Source organism: Emys orbicularis, chromosome 2 (genome assembly GCF_028017835.1).
Source record: "Emys orbicularis isolate rEmyOrb1 chromosome 2, rEmyOrb1.hap1, whole genome shotgun sequence".
Classification (NCBI taxonomy): Eukaryota; Metazoa; Chordata; order Testudines; family Emydidae; genus Emys; species Emys orbicularis.
Window position 1 is genome coordinate 169,504,691 of NC_088684.1, and position 12,261 is coordinate 169,516,951.

At 46.8% G+C, this 12,261-nt stretch overlaps 1 protein-coding gene across 1 annotated transcript in view; it reads right to left on the minus strand.

Annotated features, from left to right (window-relative positions):
- The window catches only part of CLPTM1L (CLPTM1 like), an 86,013-nt gene that overhangs the window by 27,605 nt on the left and 46,147 nt on the right, over positions 1 to 12,261 (minus strand). The window contains exons 10-11 of the mRNA XM_065398727.1: positions 5,274 to 5,339; positions 768 to 818 (exon numbers count right to left, since the gene is read on the minus strand). Coding sequence (XP_065254799.1) covers positions 768 to 818; positions 5,274 to 5,339 — 117 coding nt within the window. The remainder of the gene's footprint in view (positions 1 to 767; positions 819 to 5,273; positions 5,340 to 12,261) is intronic.

Consider the following 12,261-nt stretch of genomic DNA (forward strand, 5'->3'; position numbering starts at 1 on the left):
CAAAGACCAGTGGGGACCATGCGCAGTGCCCAAGTCAGCAGCTGAGGGCTCTTTAGATTTCATCCTTATGGACTGCCATAACAAAAAGATCTGATGCATGAGCTACCAGCCCTGGGGAGGTAAACCACGGCAGACTTCATCTGTCCAGAGGATATGTTTCCCCAAAACAAAAAGACAACTGGCGTGCATCAGACTGGAAAAATCCCTAGCCTTAGAGCATACCACTTAAATAATTTCTTCAGGTTTGCCACAATAAAGTGCAGTGACATGCTGAAGCAACTTAAAATTCAAGATTTACCTCAAAATTATAGTGAACTCTCAAGACCACCTACACCAATGCTATTTTAAAACTGCATACCAAAACACAGGTTTTTGTAGAACGAAGGGACATTAAAAAAAATTGATCACTGATAACCTTTAAATCAAGAAATACACTCTAGTTCAGCCACAAGTTATTGGGATAGATGCAGGAACTACTGGGTGAAAGTCTATGGTCTGCATTGTGCAAGAGGTCAGACTAGGCTGTTATCGCCCCTGCTAGCCTAAAAAAAATACATGAATTCCATGGACACTGAACACAATAATTGTATTTGTTTGTCTGCTTTTGTAAGGAAGACTCAAGTTAATATTTGATCTAATTCTCCACACTATCTTTTTGCTGTCCAGCAGAAGGCTGAAAGGTGCAATCTGCTTGTTGGAGAATAAGTCCCACTACATATTTGATTAAATAACCAACATGTCAACAATATTACAGGATTGTGTCTTACCTGGGTATCATATTCCTCAGTTCTCTTTTCAGATTCATTGTATGCACCAAACTGTATTAGATTTAATAAAGAGAAGTAATCATAATTGGTTTAGACAAATAAAACAGAAGGGGGAAAATACAGTACTTTGTTAGGAAAAAAAGGTCAGGATTAGCATAAAATTCAAAGGAAACTCCAATGATATTAGGTCTAACTGCAATCTAATACAAGGAAGATGACAACTAGCAACAGGATTTTTGAAGCTGGGGAAAAAAAAAAAAAAAAGATGTAATATAAAGCACTATCCCAAGGCGAGGAGTTTGCTCTGGAATTTCTTTGCTAAATACTACATGAACCATCATAAGACAACTAATTTTTCAATACCATTCTTGACAGAAGCAAGCTACAAAGGTTCAAGAGATCTGTCGAGCCCATGGGTATACTGCAGTTGGCTCAAGTTTCACTGATTAAAGCGAAGCTTGTAAAGATGAAAAACTTACTACTCATTTTCTTTATACAATATAAAACTTAATACAAATCTACAAATGCTTCAAAAGAGCATACAGCACTCAGAGCTACAACCCTCACTCTCTTCAACATGATGCAGACAGAAAATTGAGCCCTTCAGCCACTGACTGTACAATAGCCTATACAGAAACTGATTAAATCAAAGCAAAACTACACTTAAAGACCTAAATAACAGGTAAAGGTCCTTAAAGCAGCATCACACCCCGGTCTTATTTTAATGCCCAATAATTATTTGGGACAAAAGAATTATCAATTACAAGTTAAATATCTCCACTCCCACCTACCTTCAGTTAACAGAGACCCATGAATAATGTCCCCCAGAAATGCAAAGGAAGCCCAGACCAGAGTTAATATTCCTTATACTGTTAATGTAGAACATAAGCAAGAAAAAAAGTGATAAAACACACTTTTCAAGTCTTTATACTTCATAAAGAAGAGCAAGACCACATTGTAAAACATTCTCTGCTGGTCAAATTCAACACAACCAATATTGTTTGTGAAACCAAAATGTTTCCCCCCCCCCCAGCCAATGGCATTATCCAGCAGGACATATCCACTGCTAGCTCCATACCAAGCAAGACTGGCTTGCTAAGTGAAAGAATTGTGAAAAACGTGGGTTTTTAAAATACAATCCCACATCCGGTGAGTTTTCCAGGTTTCTTCTTTTCCTCCCATCCTTTTATTGATTTTGTCATACTCAAATATTTGTTAATGGAACATTTGAAAGTTTTTGGATACTAGAAATATCAGTCTCATTTTAATCTGTGAATGAAAACTAACTATTCTAAAAATTTAAGTGATGGAGACAAAATGGTTACTTACCCTGTACAGTAGATGATATTCTTTGAGATGTGGGTGCAGATGTGTATTTCACTCAGGTGTGCATGAGCCCAATGCATCAAAGCCAGAAAACTTCACTTAGCATTACCCGTTGGGGCAGCTCTTGCTTCCTCTGGCCCTTATACCCCCTCCTATGGCTGGCTGTCCCAACCACCTCAGTTCTCTCAAAACTCCAATGCAGAGAGAACAGGAGGCGGGGTGTGGAATATACGTCTGCACCCACATTTCGAAGCACAGTTACAGTACAGGTAAATAACCTTTTTTCTTCTTCGAGTGGTTGCAGACAGATGTACCCCATAGATGACTCACAAGCAGTAACCAATGGAGGTGGGACTCAGAGTCTACTTAAATAATGACTGAAGAACTTCCTGGACAAAGTTTCCATCTGATCTAGATGTCGTAATAGCGTAATGCTTGCGAAAAGCATATATGGAAGACCAGGTAGCATCCCTAGAAACATGCAATATAGAAACATCACTGAGAAACATGACAAAAGCCGTTTGAATAAGAATAAGCCACCAGTTTCTGTAGAGGTGTGGCCTGTGCTACCGCATATGCTGTAGTAATGCAGAAGTAATCCACCTGGAGATTGTCTGTGTGGAAACATCCTGACCCTTCATCCGATCTGCATAAGATAAAAAAAGTCAAAGCGATGCCCAAAAGAGTTTAGTCCTTTCCAGATAGAATAACTTTGATCATCTCACATCCAAGGAATGAAGATGCTGCTCATCAGCATTTGAGTATGGCTTAGGAAAAAATACAGGTAGGTATATTGTTTGGTTAAGATAAATTGTGACATCACTGTAGACAAAAACTTAAGGGTATGACTTCAAGGTCACCTTGCCTTTGAAAAACTGAGTATATGGAGGATCTGCCATTAAGACCTGCCGCTCACCAGTTCTCCTTGCTGAAATTATGGCAACAAGAAAAGCTGTCTTTTGGGAAAGGAGAGAGAGCGCGCAACTGGCTAGGGACTCAAATGGAAAACCCATGAGGGCAGCCAGTATGGTACTGAGGGCTCACAAAGGAATCAATTCTTTAACAGACAGAAAGAGGAAGACAGTACTTTTTAGAAATCTAACCACCATGGAGACATGGAAAATAATGTCTCCCCTTAGATTGGAGGGTGAAATGCTGAAATCGTTAAGTGGGCCCTCATCAGTGAGTTGAGCGATAGACCTGAGGACTTAAGAAGTCACAGGTAACCCAAAATGTCTTGAATACATGCTAACGTTGGCTGAACTCCCCTTGCCAACAACCAAACTGAAAAACCTAGTAGAAGGTTTTCTGCTAGTAAGTAGAACTTGTTGCACTGCTTGCTCTTCCGGGTCATCTAACCATGTAGCATCCACTCAGTTAGGTGCATACTGCTCACAGCTGCATGCCATATCTGATCATGGTGTTGTGTCAGCAGGCAGGAATGAGAGGAAGAAATCTGGGAGGTAGAATAGACAGACTGTGAAAGTCAGAGGAGCAACACTGTTTTGGCCAAGCTGGTACAATGAGTTAGTACAATGATCTTCTACAATTAAGTTAGTATGATCCAACTTCAGTCTGAGAATCACCTGAGGGATGAGTGGTATCGGGGGGGGGGGAAGGCATACATGAGGACTGATCCCCAATTCAAATGGAAAGCATCAGTTAATGAGCCTTAGACGGAGACCCACTTGAGAGCAAAACTGACTGCATTTCTTGTTGTCTTTCACTGAAAATAAGTCCACTGTCAGAATGCCTCTTCCTTGAAAATGGACCTCAGCACATCACTCTTCAGAGATCGCTCATGATTCTGAGAGAAGTTCCTGCTGAGGTGACTGGCTAAGTGATTCTGAGCACCTGGGCAAGTAAGCAGTTGTATAAATGAGGTTTTCCATGATGCACAATTGCCAAAACTTTATTGCTTGCTGACAAAGCTAGGGAGCGTGCTCCTCCTGGCTTGTTCACATAACACATTGAGGTTGCATTGTCAGTGGGGCCCTGCTCTTGTGCTTATGAAAACAGCGCTTACTCTCATGGTAGAAGCCCAGTGAAGGGTCCCTGACTTTACTGTTTCCCCCTTCTGTGTCAGATCTTGTGCTAGGAGGTGCACTCTTCTATAACTCTGGCAGATGTACGGGGGTAGGGTCCAACTGGGGCCTCATTACTTTCTTCCTGAGTTGCTTCTTAAGCCAGAGTTCTTGTGCCTGCAGGTCCAGGTGGGAAAGGACTGACAGATACTGCACCTAGTGGAAGTATCACTGACTGAGAAGGATCAGGGACATGACAATTTTTGAAACCTGGTATCCTAGGGATAATCTAAATCCTATACTGGGAAAGCTAAACGGTTCACTGAGGTGGGGATTATACCTGTTAGTAATTTTAAAGTATACTTAGTAACACTAAGTACACTACAGTAAAAATAACTATAAAACTTTGAAATATTTACAGATTTGAAGACAAAGAAGACAGAAAGAAGGGCTCCAGATACTGGAAGTTGCAAACTAAGCCATGCAGTGGTAAAAAGGAACAGGATAGGCGGTTAGTCCATAGCACCCCATATACCCATGGTGTGTGAGGAGAGCAAGGGTGCAGACAGACCAATTGACACTGCTTGCAAGAATTCTCTGGTCTCAGGCATGTGAAGTGCATTTACACCCCACAGTGGAATACACACAGGGACCGGGCACTCGAAGAACTATCTGTTTTGCAGAAGATGTCTTAATCTTCTCAATTCAGTAGCAAATAACATTTCTATCCTCCAGCAGTAATAATGGAAGACTGATCTGTGGTTTTCTGTAGCTAATTCTGCAACTTTTTTATTGAATCATATTATACAAATGGATGAACACAGCAGCATTATGGAGATATACCTATCTCATAGAACTGGAAGGGACCCCGAAAGGTCAACGAGTCCAGCCCCCTGCCTTCACTAGCAGGACCAAGTACTGATTTTGCCCCAGAAACCTAAGCAGCCCCCTCAAGGATTGAACTCACAACCCTGGGTTTAGCAGGCCAATGCTCAAACCACTGAGCTATCCCTCCCCCATTTGTATACTTCTAGACATTATACATCTTCATATTTTGTTTATTTGAATTTTATTTTAAAATAAGCTGTTCACTAACCTCTGAGGGAGCAGAGAGCTCAATAACTCTAGTCATTATGAAAGAGCAAAGGTATTGTACCTGGATTGTTGGCCTCATGCCTCTCCATATAACTGTCATTTTCAGTGCTTTCTTCACTTTCCAGAGCTGTGGTTTAAGTTACAAAAATACAATGCTTAAATATCAAGAACAACTTATTAATCATGACTAAGGATATCAAAATCTAGTTCTTAGACTTGAAGAGGAGGTTACTTACCTGTAACCGGAGGTTCTTCGAGATGTGTGGTCCCTATCTGTATTCCACTGTGGGGGCGCAGGACGCCATGCACCAGAAGCTTCCAGTAGCAGTATTCATCGACCCACACGTATGTAGCCATGTGGTCCAGGTGAGGTTACATGAGGCTGTGTGGGGTGACGCCCTCTCGGTCACCATCTTACTGCTGAGCAGCGTGGCACGCAGCAGATGGGATGGAGGGCAGGTATTGGAATACAAATAGGGACAACAAATTTTGAAGAACCTTCAGTTACAGGTAAGTAACCGCCTTTTCTTCAAGTGATGGTCCCTATATGTATTCCAAATGTGGGTAAGATCAAGCAGTGATCAGCGCAGAGGCAGGTGCGAGGATGCAAGAGGCATTGCAGTCTGGAGGACAGCATGGCTCACAGCTGCGTCTGCTGCTGCCTAGTTGATTGCGTAATAGGTAGTGAAGGTATGCACAGAATGCCACGTTGCCACTCAGCAGATGTCATGCCAGGAGACGTCTGCCAGGGAGACAGATGTTGCTACCTGTGCCCATGTTGAGTGCACTGTAATTGTGCTGGGCGGCAGGGTATTGGATAGCATATACCTACGTGGATGCATGCAGAGACCCACTTTGAGATGCATTGGAAGGGCAGGACTTGGCCCATGGATCTGTCTACAGTGGCCACGAAGAGATGTGGGGAGGCATGAATGGTGTGGGTTCTGTCAAGGTAGAATGCCAGCACACAGTGGACATCTAGGAAATGTAGGATCCTGTCTGCAGGAGTGGCGTGCAGGGCCGACACTTAGGACAGAAGACCGGAAGGTGAATCGACAGGTTGAGGTGAAACTCTGAGACTACCTTCAGGAGGAATCTGAGGTGGAGGTGCAAGGAAACCTTGTCTTTATGGAAAACTGTATTGGGGAGATGAGGGGAGAGGAGGTAGACCATCATGGCCACCTGTTCGCTGACCCGCCGAGCAGAAGTGATAGGCACAAGGAAGATGACTTTCATGGAGTGGTGGAAGAGGGAGGATCTGGCCAGAGGCTGGAACGGAGTCTGGTGAGGGTGGAGAGGACAAGATTGAGGTCCCAGGGGGGTATGGGCTTGCACACTGGCAGAAAGCTGTTAAGCAGGCCCTTGAAGAAGCGGGTGGTGGTGGTGGAGTGGCTAAACACCGAGCGGCCATCCACAGGGGTGAGGAAGGCTCTCAGCGCTGTCAGGTGCACTCAGAAAGAGCTGAAGTTAACGACTGAGGTCTTAAGTTCCAGGAAGTTTCCAAGATGGTAGGGATGGAGATGGCCTCAAGGGGGAGGTGGTGATGCTGAGCCCAAGAGGTGAAAGATTTCCATTTTGCCACATAGCAAGCTCTTATGGAGGTCCGCCTACTGCGTTTAAGGATGTGCTGCACCAGCGGCAAACAAGCATTGTATACACAGGAGCCCAACCCAAAAACCAGGCCATGAGGCAAAGGGAGCCAGGACTGGTATGACAGACTGCCTTGGTCGTGGGTGAGATGGTCCGGGACTGCGTGAAACTGGAGGGGAGAGGGGCAGGCAAAGAGCCTGAGGAGGTCCAGAAACAAAAACTGGCAGGACCAGAACGGGGTTATCAGTATTAGCTGGACATGCACGAGTCCATGAGCCCAGATCTAATGCATCCAGGGGTGCTGAGGGAGTTGGCTGATGTGATTGCAGAGCCATTATCTTTGAAAATTCGTGGCGATCGGGGAGGTCCCAGACGATTGGAAAAAGGCAAATATAGTGCCCATATTTAAAAAAGGGAAGAACCTGGGGAACTACAGGCTGGTCAGCCTCACTTCAATCCCTGGCAAAATCATGGAGCAGGTCCTCAAGGAATCCATTTTGAAGCACTTGGAGGAGAGGAAGGTGATCAGGAACAGTCAACATGGATTCACCAATGGCAAGTCATGCCTGACCAACCTGATTGCCTTCTATGATGAGATAACTGGCTCTGTGGATATGGGGAAAGAGGTGGATGTGATATAACTTGACTTTAGCAAAGCTTTTGATACAGTCTCCCACAGTATTCTTGTCAGCAAGTTACAGTATGGATTGGATGAATGGACTATAAGGTGGATAGAAAGCTAGCTAGATTGTCAGGCTCAACGGGTAGCGATCAATGGCTCGATGTCTAGTTGGCAGCCGGTATCAAGTGGAGTGCCCCAGGGGTCGGTCCTGGGGCCGATTTTGTTCAACGTCTTTATTAATGAGTTGGATGATGGGATGAATTGCACCCTCAGCAAGTTCGCAGAGGACACTAAGCTGGGGGGAGAGGTAGATACGCTCGAGGGTAGGCATAGGGTCCAGAGTGACCTAGACAAATTGGAGGATTGGGCCAAAAGAAATCTGATGAGGTTCAACAAGGCAAGTGCAGAGTCCTGCACTTAGGAAGGAAGAATCCCATGCACCGCTACAGGCTGGGGACCGACTGGCTAAGCAGCAGTTCTGCAGAAAGGACCTGGGGATTACAGTGGACGAGAAGCTGGATATGAGTCAGCAATGTGCCCTTGTTGCCAAGAAGGCCAACAGCATCCTGCGCTGTATTAGTAGGAGCATTGCGAGCAGATTGAGGGAAGTGATTATTCCCCTCTATTCGGCACTGGTGAGGCCACACCTGGAGTATTGCATCCAGTTTTGGTCCCCCCACTACAGAAGGGATGTGGACAAATTGGAGAGAGTCCAGCGGAGGGCAACAAAAATGATCAGGGGGCTGGAGCACATGACTTACGAGGAGAGGCTGAGGGAACTGGGGTTTTTTAGTCTGCAGAAGAGAAGAGTGAAGGGAGATTTGATAGCAGCCTTCAACTACCTGAAGGGGGGTTCCAAAGAGGATGGAGGTAGGCTGTTTTCAGTGGTGGCAGATGACAGAACAAGAAGCAATGGTCTCAAGTTGCAGTGGGGGAGGTCTAGGTTGGATATTAGGAAACACTATTTCAATAGGAGGATGGTGAAGCCCTGGAATGGGTTCCCTAGGGAGGTGTGGAATCTCCATCCTTAGAGGTTTTCAAGGCCTGGCTTGACAAAGCCCTGGCTGGGATGATTTAGTTGGTGTTGGTCCTGCTCTGAGCAGGGGATTGGACTAGATCACCTCGAGGTCTCTTCCAACCCTAATATTCTATGATTCTATGACCGTAGCCAAGCCCTGGCAGATCTTGCAGAGGACCTGGGGAAGGAGAGGAACGGGGGAAAGGCGTAACGAAGTTCTCCCTGCCAGGGCACGAGAGCATTGCCTTGAGAGTCGAGCCCCTGGGCTCCCTGGGAGCAGTAAAGAGGGAACTTGTGATTGTCTCGTGTAGTGAAAAGATCCCAGTGAGAGGTGTCCCAGGTATGGCAGATGGAATGAGAGTGGGGAGGTCCTGGATGGTGTTCTGGACGTCTCAGGGGAAAAAGGAGGACTGCAGCCACGAGTCTCGGCATATAATGACCCCAGTTGCTAAAGAGTGAGAGGACGTATCTGCAGCATCCATGGCCACTTGGAGGCTCACCTTAGTTGTCGGCAGTCTTCTTCCAGAAGGGCATAGAAGTATTGTTGCTTGTCCTGTGGCAGGTCGTCCAGGAACTCTGCGAGCTTGGCGTAATTGTGGAAATCATACTTCGCCAGCAGAGCCTGGTAGTTGGCAATACGAAATTGCAATGCTGCCGAGAAGTAGACCTTCCTGCCCCAAAAGTCCAGGTGCTTGCCCACCCGCTCTGGAGGAGTGGATTTATGGGTGTGCTGGCAGACGCATTCAGTCACCGCATGACTTGGGGGGGTGGGATGGGAAAAGAGGAAATCTACCCCCTTAGCTGGAACAAAGTACCAGTGTCCTGTCCATTTCAGTGTGGGGACACAGGAAGCCGGCGTGTGCAGACCGCTCTCACAGGTTGCAGGATAGCATTGTGAACAGGCAGTGCCACCCAGATGGCCCTTGGGGTTGTCGGGTGTCCACCATTTGATGGTGCTGATCCTGAAACCTCCTCCAGGGGTACACCCAGGTCCACGGCCACCCGCTGTAGTAGGTACTGATACTGCTTCTGATTGTCAGGAGGTAAGAGCATGAGTGGTATAAGCCTTTGGGAATGGTGAGGCCGTCGGTACTGGTGGGATGCATAGGCTTGAAGCACCCCTCCTGGAGCAGTAGCGGTGCCTCTGCTGGAGTGGGAGGTTCGTGCGCAGTGAGCAGCAAAGAACGAGGGTAGGGCAGTTAGAGATGTGCTGACTGGAGAAGGGGCTCACATTGTCCCAAGGTCTGGGAAATGTCCCTGTGAGAAGTCGAAGAGCGAGGTGGTGTGTGCAGTGAACAGACCGACGGATGCTGAAATGCAGGTGGGACAGGTGGTGGCACCCTGGGGAGAGTTCCAGGCAGGTAACTGGCATGGCGGGTGGTGGGGCCATCGAGTTCTCCTTCTTCACCTTACCCTCAGAGAGAGGAAGCTTAGCTGGTGGTGTGGCGGGATCTGCGCTTAATGTCTCAACCGACCTGGGGCAGTTCAGGGAGGGAGCGCTGTGCTTGGAGGCAGCCTGCAAAGGGGACCTGCTCCGATACCCATGCAAGTGCTTCTGGCTCTCAATCTTGGGCTTATCCTAGACCGCTGGCGCTGCCAGACCTGGGACATGGGACGTGCTAGGAGGAGCACTCACCACCAGTGAAGGGCGCTGCACCGATGGTTCCGCCCCTCTGGGGTTGGACTGCGCATCCTCCATAAGAAATTTGTGGAGGTGAAGTTGGCACGCTTTCCGAATCTACAGATGGAAGGAGCGACAGATCTTGCAGCAAGATGAGTCTCCCCAAGACAGTAGAGACAGCATTGGTGCTCGTCACTCACTGAGAATGAGAGAGGGCACAATGCATAGTTTTTGAAACCTGGAACATGGGGCATAGTCCCTGGGGAAGGACACAGAAAACTGACTACACTACACTCAGAACTACGCACAGCAAACTAAAGAGAAAAACAAAAGAAGGCTACTACAAATGAATGAAAGGGCTTTGTTAGCCAAAACTACCATCGCAGAGGAAGAGGGATTCTGACTTCAACCATGTGATGGTACAAGGAAACAGGGCGTCGCTCCGCACAGCCTCATATAACTTTGCCTGACCATGTGGCTAAGGACATTGCTCATGCGGGTCAACGGACACTGCTACAGAAATTTTCTGGCTCCAACACATAGCACGCATGCACACCCACGTTTGGAATACATATAGCAGGGGTGGCCAAACTTACTGACCATCCGAGACGCATACGACAATCTTCATAAGTTCAAGAGTCAGGGCGCACCTGCCAGGACTCAGACCTTCAGTCCTGCTCCTGCTGAAGCACCAAGCCCCGGCAGGTGCACCCTGCAGGCCTGAAGCCCTGAGCCCCGGCAGGCATGCCCCAGGACACCCCTCCCCGCTGGGCAGAATGTCCAGAGGTGACATGTGGAGGGGGCACATGGGGTCACCCTCCCCCCCCCACCGATTTTTCCCAGGGTTTGTTGGCCCTGCTCAGTCACATGGTGCCACCAGGCTCCTCCCTGCATGGCAGTTGCTGGAGCTGGCAAGTTTGGAGCTGCGGCCGTGGGGAGAGACAACAACAAAGAGCAGGGAGCTGCAAGGAGAGCCACTGCTTTTGCTGCTGCTTCTCCCCACGGAACTAAAGCAGCAGCCCCTCCCTGCAGCTCCCAGCTCTTTGTTGTTGCCTCTCCATAAGGAGCTAACACCTCGGAGTTGGAGGGAGGGGCCGCTGAGGGTAACAGGGGATGTGTGCTTGGAGGGGCATGATTCAAGCTATTGGGGGAGCAAACCTGTAAACTGTGCCCCCCACTCTTAGCAGGCACCAGTTGTTTCTGGCAGAAGCCCCTAGCCTCAGCACCCTGCCACAGGCTGGTAGGTGGAGAAGCCAACCTCCCTTCTCCCCCACAGGCTGGTAGATGGAGCAGCCACACACTCCTCCCTCCCTGCAGGCTGGTAGGTGGAGAATGCGAGCAGCACTTTAACTGTGAAACAGCCAGTTTGGCCACCCCTGACATATAGGGACCATCACTTGAACAATATCTTACTCCTTCAGTAGTCCCACTAAAGTCAATGAGTTAACTGAATTCATTGGATCAGTGAATAAAGGTATCAGCATTTAAGTGAACAGTACAAATAAACCCAGAGGCACTCGTCACCTTTTTACTGTAGCTTTCAAGGTAATAAAAACCTCAGCTAAGGATTGTAAATATGTATTGTGAAAGTCATTCCCCAGTTTGGACTGCATGGGACAATACTTAAAAACGGGTCATAAATTATGGTCTTTGTAAGTAGTGCCCTAACAGTATGATACTTCACACAGTTGAACCTTTTATGCCTTCTGAATTTTGTTTGTAGTTTTTGTTTAAAAATGTATGAAGAAAAACTAAACAGGAAATCTGAAAGTCAGTTCTGGCAGTCCTACTTTTCATTACTGATCAATTTTTTTTAAATTGAATATTTACACAAATATTAGTAGAAAATGGGATCCTGAGTCAGAACTAGAGCTAGCCAAGACACAGTTTTTATCCTGTGAACATATTTGAGTTTTTACAGTTTTATTCATTCTGAATAGGGTAAAAAGTCAAACTCAAATTTTTGCTGGACTGAAATTTTGAAATATGGTCCCTAGAATTCCTGGCTCCCTGCATGGCAGGCTCTCTTGAACTTCATCTCTATTTGCCAGCCAGGCAGGCTGGCACACCCACCGTATACAGTGTGCCTTGTTTGTTGAATGTTTTAACAAAATCAACGCAGACAGAAAGCTGTTCAGTCAGAAAATTTTGACCAGCTCTAGTGAGAACAAATGACAGTCAGGACCCAATGCTAAATT